The 12,757-nt window shown below is 32.1% G+C and overlaps 1 protein-coding gene across 1 annotated transcript; it reads left to right on the top strand.

Moving 5' to 3' along the window:
- Positions 1–905: 905 nt before the first annotated feature.
- K444DRAFT_626007 (uncharacterized protein) lies at positions 906–1,635 on the top strand (the record flags this gene model as incomplete). The annotated part of the gene is made up of 2 exons (XM_024882593.1): positions 906–1,108; positions 1,158–1,635. The coding sequence occupies 2 exons, from the start codon at positions 906–908 to the stop codon at positions 1,633–1,635; spliced, it is 681 nt and encodes a 226-aa protein (XP_024741218.1).
- Positions 1,636–12,757: the final 11,122 nt, after the last annotated feature.

The following is a 12,757-nucleotide window of genomic DNA, read 5'->3' as shown; positions in this document are numbered from 1 at the left end:
CCCTAGGTGAATATGAAATGTAAGGGTACCCGTTTCTTACATCAGAAGACCGGAAACTTTGTTTGCTTCCACAGGGACCTCAAGCCGGAAAAATTTGATTTTACGTTCCGAATCTAACTAAACTATCCAGTAGACTCTCTTCCCCCCATTTATCGGCGTTAGATTCGAGGAGGGGTGAGAAATAAAGCAATTTTTGCTCAACATCGAACGTCGCCGGGAACACTTCGAAATTCTACTTTTCTTTGTACTGGAATTCCTAGAGACAATTTGGTAAGAATGAGATACATTTGCCTATTTTTTTGTCAGGCGATTCCTCAGGATTTCAACTCTTCCAACTTCCGAGTAAAATGCATTGGTTCCCGTGGCCGTGATATCTTTGTGACGACCCGGTGGATCCGCTTTATGGAATACCCAATTGCCATTCTAGGAGGAGCTACATTCGTTCCCAGGAACCGTTCAACTGTCTTGTCCTGACGGGAAAACACACTTCGATTAAAACAGAAAAGATAACAAATAGAATCAGAGGCAAGTCGACTCCCCACCTCGTGGCAGAGTTGCATGGACTGACTTGAGGCAGGATCCTGAATGCAACCTTACTTTAACACCGGAATCTGGAGATTACTTTTCATCGGCTTATTTGCAGAAGTGATAAGAAGGAAATCGACTTTGAATTGTAGCAATCGTGCATTGGGCTTTGATCTCTTGCAAGGTAAGCACCGCGCAGTCTCCATTCAAGCAGGATTCCCAAAGACCAGCAAATATTCCGAACTTGGAATCTAACGGACATTAGATCCGCTGCAGATACCAGATTACGGTTCTTCGTTACTCCAGTTTGAAAATCCGGATTTTGGTGAGAATGAAGATCCTTGTAGGAGACTGGCCCCATGCTAAGACCGACAGCAATCATGGATCAGGGAGTTGAGGACCGCCAACCTGATGTTTTGGCATCACCGAAAAGGAAGCAGAGCGAGCAATCGCAGAGCAACGAAAAGCTCTCGCTTTCTGGACCAAATTTGGAGAGTGCGGACTTCAATACGGACTTACCGCCCTTCAAGTGCAACTGGACAGGATGTTCAAGCAAGGCCTTTACGCGAAAGTCTGATCTGAAGTAAGGAAATGACTCAAAAATATGTGAAACACTTTCTCACAATACTCAGGAAGCATTGGGACAGGCATATTAAGCCGTATATTTGCGAAGAGCTCGGTTGCAAGGGAAATGCTTTCGGCGATAAAGCCAGCCTTCACCGTCACGAAACAGAGAAACATGGCAAACACAGTGCCAAAAGGTACCTCTGCCCAGTGGAGTCGTGTCCGAGAGCTAGGAAAGGCTTTCCAAGGAAGAGCAACAGAAATCTACATGTGACCACTCGACACCATGATTTCTCGTTCGCTACGTCTGGTGGAATAATGGAGGATGGAGGAGCCTCTGAAAGCCCTGAACAGACGGTAGATGAGGGGTTGGGCACACAACTCGATTGTGGGGCGGGCAAAATGGCTGCAGTTGAGAATAGAAGGGGACTCGAATTCAAGTTGAAGGAGCTAGAAAAGGAAAAGAGTGCATTGGACCTTCGCAGGAGCCGTGTTGATGAAGACATTCGGGCGTTGAAGAGGAGTATACAGCTGGTTGCTGCTTAGGTTGTTGTCTTAGCTTTGTGATTTTAGAAGGTTTCTTGGTCTTTTGCTCCCTCGAGCACTTATTCGTTCAATTTTGCCGCCTTGACTGTCAAGTTATAGTTGGCCCAGTTCCTGTGATTCTTAGCGAGCTTATTATATGGTATATCCCTCCTATATAAAAGAAAGGCCCCTATTCTCAGTGTGAGAAATGAGTAGAGTAGAGTAGAGTAGTGGGCCCTACTCATATTCTACTCAAGTTTTTTTCTCACTACTCATACTCTACTCAACTACTCTACTCAACTACTCTACTCAACTACTCTAGAATATTCTTGAGTAGTTGAGTAGTGTGCACGTAATGCTACACGTGACTTCACACGTGACATGCTAACCTAATTGGGTAAGGCTCCGGGGTGGCCCGAGCCTAGCGCCATTGCACTGCCAAATCAAGTAGTGGCGAGGCTTGGTAAGCGAGGTAGAATCTCCACGATACCTCCAGAACTACTATGGCTTATATATTATATTATATTACTAATATAAGAGCTATATATTACAAATTAAAGAACTAGAACCTTCGAAATATAGTAATTCTTTCTAATTAGAAGAATAATTAAGAAGCCTTTAGAATATTAGAATTTTCTATAAGAATAAGTTATTTTCCTCGAGTTCTCGCTTCTTTTATTTTTATAATTACTTATATATCTTTAACTATTACTTTTATAATAATACTTTATATTACAAATACCTTTATATATACTTTATATACTCGAAAATATCTCAGTAATCCTCGATTAAGCTTAATATAAGCCAAAATTACCCTGATTTTATATTAAAATCCCTTAATAAAGAACCTTTTCTCTTTAAAAAAGGATATTTAAAAAAGACTTTAAATCTAATTCAAGAGAACCCGGAAGATACTCGTACGTATACTATTAGGTGCTTAGTACAAGGCTATTTATGAGTTAATAATCTTAATTTTAATAGTTTTAATATTAATTAACTTTTTAGAAAAACGTGGCTAAATATAATGGGCACACGTGATAGCGCATGGACAGGTATTAGATATCGTAGATCTAGTTCCCTATTTTGGGTAAAGCTTGCGATCGGAATTATACGGGCGATCGGAATCATATGGATTGCATGGGATCATATTTCCTAGTTAAGTAAAGTGCTTCGCAGGCTTAGCTAAGCACTAGGGAATATATAGGGAGACGCTCCTAGCTTTGGAAAGGGGTATTAATTAGTCTTTTATTAGAATTAATTCTTGGAATTAGTTATACTTGCAAGCGTTACTTTATAGCTTACTTGCCTTAATTACCTGTATATTACCCTGCTATTAAGTACCTTATATTCTAATTAATCCAATCTTCGGAAAGTAGTTTATTACGAGATAGTCAAGCTATTAATAGATAAAATATTAATGGCTAGAGTATTAACTAGGAGAAGCGCCTCTACTATTACTAGGATAATTCAACCGGGTACCCAGGGAAGCGCCTAGTCAAGTACTCTTTGTATTACCTAATTAGGAGAAGAAAGTGGGACTCAGATGCCTCTAGAACTAGCTAGTAGGATAATAATAATAGAGAAATTAGCGGCGGCTTACTATTATATTACTAAGTTAGAAATAGAGATATAATAGAGAGAAGATCTAAAGAAGCTAGAAGCTCAGATCTATTATTTTAAAGATGTTCGGATATCCGGTATAGAACCCGTTATACTCCCGGTAGTATCCTTGGTTTAGAGGGCTCCAAAAACCCGAGAACTACCTACTTACTAGGGAAAGAATATTAAAGAAGCCTAGGACTTTTTCTATTAGGCAAAGTTAAAGTAATATAAAGATAGCGGAATTACCTAGGCTACTAATATAATAAAAGTTATATATTATATTTCCTATTTTAAGAATATAGCTAGGAATATCTAGAAATATAAGAAGTAATTAGTAGATATTAATACTATAGATTAGGAAATCTTTATTAAGTTTATAAAGAATTCTATTTTGGATCCGGAAAACTATAATAATAATGCCTTTACTAAGTTTAAGAATATTAAATAATAGCTAGGCTAAAGTATTTAAAGCTTTATATCTTACTTAAATAGCCTATTAAATAACTTAGGATATATGGATTTATTATAAGAGTAGGATAACTTATTTAATAGCTTAAAATAAGAGATCCGGAATAAGATTAATTATTAAGGAAATACTTTATAAGAGAAAGAAAAGCTTATTTCTATTATTATAAGAGTTAAGAATAATTTAAATCTATTTATTTAATAGAAATATAATAATAAGCTAATAGAACTATAAAGAAAAAAAAATAAGAAAAAAGAGAAAAGAGATAATAAAAAGAAATAGAAAAGAAGTATATTTCTATTACGAGATTTATAAAACCAGAATAATAAAGATATAGTAATAGGGTCTAATATAGTACCTATATTAGGATTTATAAGACTAGATATAATTTGCTTTACTTACTAAAAAAAGAATTACTATATTACTACTTGCCCTAATTAAGGGAAACCAATTTATTATAACTATAATAAGTCTGGCTATAAGTTATATAAGTATCTAGAACTAAAGAAGCCGGGAAATAAGTATATCTTATAATAGTTATACTTATTTATATTATAGAAAGTAAGGTCTCTAAAATAAGAATAGTAATTAAGGTTATTATTAAAATAAGGAAAAGTAGCCAAAAAATTAGAATATTAATAAACTCGAGTATAGAGGCTAATTATATAAAGAGGAAATTAGCTTTAGATATAAGTATTTTATTAATATTAAGGATAACTCTTTTATTTTTACTAAAAAAAAGAAGAATTTATTTATATAAAGATTATATTTTTAGAATTATTACTAAGAATATACTAGGAAACTAAAAAGAAACTAATATATACTTTATATTATATAATTTTAATCTAAATTATATTAATATAATACTTGAATTCCTATAGTTTTACTAGGTTAATTTTCTAATTTCTTTTAGGAAAGTAATATAAAAATACTAGATTTAATTATAGAAAATTAAAGTTCTAAATACTAAAAAGTTTACTAAAATAATAAAATATAAGATATATATTTTTTTATTAATTACTTATTTTATAATAAATAGCTAAAGAATTACTATTATTATTACTAATAAGATAATTATATTTCCTAAGAAATATTAGAATCTTTTTCAAATATTTTCTATAGAAGCTATAGGTATATTATTTAACTATTATATAATAGAATATTATATAGATCTAGAACTAGAATTCTAATTACTATATAGTTTTATATATGCTTTATTAAAAAGGAAGCTTAAAGTCTTTCAGAAATATCTTAATACTAGCCTAAAAAAAAAAAAAAATCTATTATTTTACTAGCCTAGCTAGTACTTTAATTATATTTACGAGATCAGGGCAAAATTAAAGCCTGGCGGCCCTATACAAGCTTCGGGGCCAGTCTTTAATTTTGCCCTGATCTCGATTCGAGATTAATTGGATGCCTCAGGTACTTATTTAAGGGATATTAGCTTTACTAACTTTAAATTCACTTTGAAAATTCACTTTTTAAAGGCTAAAAATTCTCCAGGTAAGCTAAATAAGGTAGATTTTAATTTCGAATTCCAAAGCTTCTTTCTTTTAATAAATATATATATATATATATATACGTAAGTCAATCCCTATACCTGCTACGGGCCTGCCCCTGGCCTGTAATACTCCTTATGGTCTATAGAATGTCTTCTCTACTATCTGCTACCGCCGCTGCTACTATTACTATTACTACTACTATGGCAGTAAGCTTTACTACTGGCCTGCCGCCGCTGCCCGCCCCTCCCGCCCTGCCTGCCCTCCCGCCCCGCCCTACCCGTACTATGGCCTCCCTCTCTCTCCTTGCCGCCCGCCGTATATCTGTCTTGCGGCCCGGCCGTACTACTAACCCCGCCCGGCCTGCTAACCTGGAGGCTAAGCTTAGCTAATTTATTAGTCAAGTTTATACTACCGGATATATATATTATATTAGCGGGTCGGGTATATAGACGGTATATATGGTTATAGCTGGTTTTTTTGGTAGAAGCTATACTAACTATTATTATAGTAGTAAGGGTACCTGCTACTCTTTCTATAAGTACTTTTATATAATATTTTATAGACCGTAACTAATTTAACGGATACTTCCAGGTACTATTACTACTGCTACTACCGCTACTACTATTATTGCCGCTACTATTACTACTACTACTACTATTACTGTTTTTGCCGGCCCCGCTCCCGCTAACCCTTCCTTGCTTCTCCGGGTTATTACTAGTAGTTATATAGGTAACCAGGTCATTCCTAGTAACCTATCTTCGTATATATATACCTGTTACGGATTACTACGGACCGTAACTAATACGTAAATAGCCTATTATATTACCGCCGCCCGCCGCTACTGCCTACTTACTTCTTCTCAGAGAGTATACCGTTTTACTGAGCTCTATAGAGAGCTAGCGGCTCTTTATAAAGAGGAGGCAGAGATACTAGAGGAGGAGAAGGGAACGGATTATTTAGTACCGGTATTAGAGAATAGGGAGAAGTAAGGAGGAAAGGGGAGAGAGAGGAAGAGAGAGAAAGAGAGAAAGAAAGGAAGAGAGTTATAAATCCTATAAAGAGTTACCTGGAAGAGATATATACTTTTAATATCTAATAGTATAATATTCTCGGTCCGTTTAAGCCCTAAAATATTCGAAGTAATAATTATAAGTTATTTATAGATAAATATAGATACTTATAGGTAGTTATAAATAGTTACGAATCCCTAAATCCCTTAACCTGACCTATAAGGCTACCTGGTACCTATAAGGTACCTGCAAGAGATAAAGTACTAAAGTAAATTAGCTAAGATCTTAGGATAAGTTATATTAAGTATTCTAGATAGGTTCTTATATAGTAGAAGAATACTTAAGCCTTCTATAAATAATATACAAGAAATCCCTATATAAAACTGCCTATAAGTAAATACGGGCATTTATAGGTCTAAACTAATAATATAAAAGAACTAATCTTATAACTTATTAATAGTTATTATAAAGTATAAACGGACCGGGAATTACTTCTGGAAGAGGGCAATTTCCAGGCTAGTATCCGTAGTAGATAGCTTAATCCGTAGAATTACCTATAACTGGCTATTAAAATTCCCTTTAAGTAAGCAGGCCTTAATATAATATACCTATAAGCTTATAACTACTATTCGGGTCCTATTATATAAATCTTCTTACGAATATAGGTTTTATAGGAGTAGTACCGGAGCCCTAATCTTGAGAGTAAGCTAAAATAGTAGTAAGAAAGGAAGATTAATACTTTATAGCTATTCTATAAATAGCTTATATAAGTTATTACCCGAAGACTTATCCGTATCTAGGGAATCTACTAATTAGTATATCCGTAATTGGCCTAGTAAATATCCAAGAATATAGGTATTAAGCTCCGAGACCATAATATTTAATATAGTTAAGAGATACTACCTATAAAAGATTAACGGATTTATAGTAGCCCGAGAGAAAAGATCTAGAGGGTAAATATAGCTAATTAGATCTATAATTAATACTAGCTAGTTTATATAGTCCGGAATTACTACTATTATATTAGGGTCTAAGTTATTAGATAATTCGCTAATCTAGTAAATAAACTCCTGGCTATTCTCGCTTTTATAGACCCGTATATTAGTTCGTAAGCGGAGCTACTTGAGCTATAGCCAAATAAATAATTATTAAAGATATATAGTAATAATATTAGTCCGTAAACCATATAGTATAACTAGAAGGATCTGAGCAAAGTTCCTATCGAGAATTACGGATATCCCTCTAAAGAGAATATTATTTGCTATAGACTATAAATCTATCAAGAGCCGGTAAATAACCTTAAAGTAGTACTTGTACTATATTAGTACCTTGTTCTAGATAATAAGATCTATAGATTAGAAGATCTATTTAAGGGTACTTTGCTTTATAATAGAACTTATAGATGATTTATAAAGCTTGATTAGAATCTTGAACTAGAAGTGAGACATATATCCGTTTAGTAATAAGAGAGCTATAATACCCGTAGATATTATATAAAGAACTATTTGCCCCTATTTACGAAAGTAATAATAAAGTGCCTTATATAAGAATATCTTACCTATATTTCCTGGCCCTTATAAATAGAAGTAGGCTATTTATAGATCTAATTCAATAGCTATAATAATCTCTATAAAGTATAATTACTAATTAGGATTAAACTAGGCTTATATTATAACCGTAAGTAATACCTGGTTTTTGAGAATATATAATATAGATAAGGAATAGTACCTACTAGTCTAATCCCAGACAAAAGACAAGAGCCTATAGTTCATAAGTAACTACTACTAGTTCGTAAGACTATATACGAGCAAGAAGAGGCCGTAATTATAGTACGGATTAAGAAGCGGAAGTAGGAAACTACTATTATAGGTAAGCTAGTACTAGAGATTATTATAGAAGTAGTACTTATACTAGTTCCAGATTACTAACGGGTCCGTAATTAGCTACTAGTAGAGGCTAGTTAAGAATAATATCCATAAACTATCTATAGGTATAAATAGGATAGCCTTATTAAAATACTAGTACTACTCCTGGTTATTCTTTACTAAGCCGCAGATAATACAGGTAGCCTAGTATATTAGGTAACGGATGCCCTTAATTAAATACAGATCTATAAAGAACTACGGGCCGCAAATAACCATAAGTAAGAGCCATAAATAGTATTACTCGCCCGAAACAGGGCTATAGTAATATATACGGCCGATCCGCTTACCCTTACTCTGCTAGTAATGTTTTTATTCCCGGGTCTTTGGAACCTATATAAACTCGGCCAAAAACTCAGAATATAAATACTTCCGGCTATTCTCATATATAGTATTATACTCAAAGAAGGCTATTAGTATTAAACGGGTATTTATAGTCTTTATAACCAGAGCTATAGGAGAGATATTATCCGAAAAGTAAATCGTTTACTTTCTCTTAAGATAAACTACAAGATATTAAATAAAAAAGAACTCCTAATATATAGAAAATTCGAATAGCTACTAAATAGCCTCATATAGACTTATATAACGGGTATATATATACCGGGTAATCTTATTATCTATAGCTATAACTATAATTGTAGTACGGTCCGCTCCTTTATATATATACTTATAAATATACTTAATTACTTATATAAATATATAAACCTCGATATTAATATATAAGCGGAACTTTTAAAAAAGATACGGGTTATATGAAATAATCTAGCGGTTATTACGGATAACTTCCTGGCCTAGAAAGCCTGGTTTGCGGACCATAAATATTTGCCTATTATTCCGGTAATAGTACTCGGGATAGCCATTCTTATTAATTATAATATAGTCCATAAAAGCCTTCGGGAACCTCTTAGAACATACTAACGGACTATAGGCTTCTTTATAGACTATATACGGGGCCTGTATATAGTCCTCCCTATATAGACTATAGGTTATATTACCCGTAACTAAGGCCAGAAACTCGCCTATAGAATCCTATAACGGATCCGGTAGCTTAGTATATATAACCTTGTCTATATACTTAAATGTATTAAACTTTTCGGATACCTATAGGAATAAAAGTAAGTATAAATACAGAAGCCTTTGTTTCTGGTATTTAATTATATAAATATAACCCGTATATTATCCGAAAATATGGTTTTTTAGGTCTATAAGAAGCTTATAAACCTTGAGTCAAAATATATAAGTAATTAGATCTGGCTAGTCTATAGGTTATAAGCCACCTAGCTCCTAGATAATCTCTAGCTATTACGGGTTTATTATAAAAGTAATAAAAAAGATAGGCTTTCCAAAATAATAAATAATAGCTATTAAGTCCTGGAAAAGCTATTATATAAATCGATTCCCGCCTATAAAAGAGGAAAAGAGAATAAATTAATAGCCTAGATTAGCTAGTAAGATATCTTTATAGATTAAGGTATTTGCTAAACTATTATAAATATCTATACGGATCCTATCTTAATACGAACGGAGCTAATTAAGGGATATAGTCTTATAGGTAATAAAAGTATTTATAATATATTACTAAAAGAGCCGGTAAGCCCAAAAGAGAGAAGATTTCTCGTAATTACGGATATATAAACGGAACCGGTAAAAGGGCCGCTACTCTAAACAGAACCATTAACGGATATAACGGGTATCCCGCAAGGTTATTTCATAGTACTACCCGTATTTACTATATAAGAAAAAGAGTATATAATAAAGTAATATATATATTATATAGGTAATAGCTACCTAATAAAATTACGGACCTTAATGGCCAGGCTCGCAGATTATAAGAAGAATATTATATTGACTCTTGTTCGTAAACTCGTCCGGAAGAATTCTTACTAGCTCTATAGCTATAGGAAGATTCTTGCGGTAATAATCTGCCCTAGACTAGAGGATTAGGTATATTTGCAGGCTGAGAAGAATCCGAAAGTAACCCGTTTAGCTAGCTAATTACTCCCGGGCCGTCTTATAGATCCGTATAAAGGGATTACTATAATCCGCAAGTATCTCGTAAAGGCCGTAGAGAATAGTTTAATCGAGTTACAGGTAGTACTATAACCGGAGATTAGTTATATAGTCTGGATTATAAAAAAATAACTAGGCAAAGACCGGAACCTGCTATAAGCCTGGCTCCAAGGGTCCCTAGTAGTAAAATAGCTCTCTATAGATCTAAAAGCAGTAAAGACCATAAGAAAGGTTAGTACAGGTATCTTTAGTATAGCTTACGGATATAAAAGCAAGTACCGAGTTATACGCCCTTATATTCTAACGAAAGCTATAGGCTTGCGGATTATCTCCCTCGAAAAGCGCCCGTAAAAAGGGCGGTGGCGCCCGTAACTTATCTAATATCATATCTCTCCTCTTATAATAGAGCTCAAATCTCTAATATATACCCGTAATTGCCTCCGATCCCTAGTACCTCGCCTTATAATCCTTATACTAAATATTTATTAGACCAAGATTATAGGCTAGCGAAAACCGAAAGAATAAACGGAAGCCGGATAGTAAAGGAGAAGGGCTAGGAGGAGCAGGAGGAGCAGGAGGATTTACTATGGCCAGAATACGGTCTCGTTCGATTTATATATTAGTCTGCCAAATACGCTTATGGAGCCATAGGTTCTTATCCCCGTCCGTAACTAGCTATTATAGACCGCTACAGGTCTGCCGGGGCATATTAGGATCGAGCTTAGCAAGAGCAGGCTAGCGTATCCTCTGGCTGGCCTAAAAAGAGATTAGCTATAGGAGAAGAAGAGAAAAGAGAGAGAAACCCTATAATATAGATACGTCTTATATACTATACTATTAGGATTACAAGGAAATTAAGAGAAGGAATAATATTATATATAATTTATATAAAAATTACAGGAAGAGGAATTTATTATAAAAGAAAGCTTACTAGCCGGAGAAAAGGAGAAAAGGAGGCTAGAGCGAAGTATAGGCTGGAAGTTTCGGTATTCCTGCTTAGGTGAGAATGCATAACCAGGAATTTTAATAGGTGGTCCGACCGTACGATAATATTATATAGATTTTAAAGAAAAAAGGTAGCTTATATCTATATATTAATTACCGGAATCTAAATAGAATTACTATTAAGAACTAAATATTATTACTACTTATTAGTAAGACTATAAATAGGCTTTATAAAATAAAGATATATATAAAGCTAGACTTAAAAAATACTTATTATTAGTTATAAATATGGGAAAATAATAAGTAAAAACCCGTATTTTAAATATATTTTAAATATTTCAAATATTATATTATATTCTTTAAACTATCTAATACTTTAATAATATTTTAGGTATATATTAATTATATAATCTATCTAGATAATATTTTAATTTATTTAGAGAACCCAAAATAGTATATAATAGTAATCTAATATATATTTAAATAATTATAATAATACTAACTCTTTATAAACTTAGTAAAATACAAGTTTAATATAAAGAAAATAGAATTTCTAGTATTTATAATTAGCCTAGATAGTATAGAAATAAAAGCTAATTAGGTTATAGTTATTAGGAAATAGCTAGCCCTAAAAAATAATATCCGAGAAGTTCAAATATTTTTAGGTTTTATTAATTTCTATTAGAGGTTTATTTATAAATATTTTCGGATAATAAAAAAGTTAACTAATTTATTAAAAATTAATAGAAACCTATAATATTATTTTAGCTAGATAAATAAGACAGATAAGGCTTTTAAGAAGCTATAAATTATATTTATAATAGTATTAATTCTTTATTATTTTAATCTAGCTTTAAAGATTTATATAAAAATAGATATTTCGGGATTTGTAATTATAAATATAATTTCCTAGCTCTTTAGTAAGAAAATAGAAGCCAGATAATATTTTATTATTTTTTATTTAAAGAAAATAACTATAATTAAGAGCAAATATAAAATATATAATTTAGAATTCTTGGCTATTATTCTAGTATTTTATATTTAATAATATTACCTAGTATATACCCGGTATATTATTATTATTAAGATAGATTATAATAATTTAAAATACTTTATAATTAAAAAAAAACTAAATAGTTAATAGATAAGATAAATAAAGAAGCTAGCTATTTTTGACTTTATTTTAGAATATTAGCCAGGATATAATAATCTTATTAACGGGCTATTAAAAAGGCTAGACTTTATAGTAGATATAAATAAAGATATTTTATTACTTATATTTTATAATAAGCTATAGAATATAGAATAGAAAGCTTTATAGATAATAGTAATAAAATACTATACTATTCTTATAATACTATAATTTAAGGCTTAGAAGAAAGGAAATAGATATTTTTTAATTAGTAAGATACTAAGGAATTCCGAAAAGAAAGTCTATTTTAGTAATAGAATAATACCGGAAATACTATTACTTGAGCCTATTACTAATATAGCTAGTTATAAATAATATATATTACGAATTCTAGCTATATAAATAACTAGGTCCAAAATAGTATATAAGGAAAATAAAGAGATATTATTTGAATTACTATTATAGTACTAAAGGCTTGATTTATTAATATAATACTAGTAATATAAATAATTCTTAAAAGAAACTTTTACTAGAGCTATTAAGATTTAGGG

This window comes from Hyaloscypha bicolor, assembly GCF_002865645.1.
Source record: "Hyaloscypha bicolor E unplaced genomic scaffold K444scaffold_37, whole genome shotgun sequence".
Lineage (NCBI taxonomy): Eukaryota > Fungi > Ascomycota > Leotiomycetes > Helotiales > Hyaloscyphaceae > Hyaloscypha > Hyaloscypha bicolor.
The sequence above is the reverse complement of the archived record's forward strand: the minus strand, read 5'-3'. Positions and strand labels throughout refer to the sequence as shown.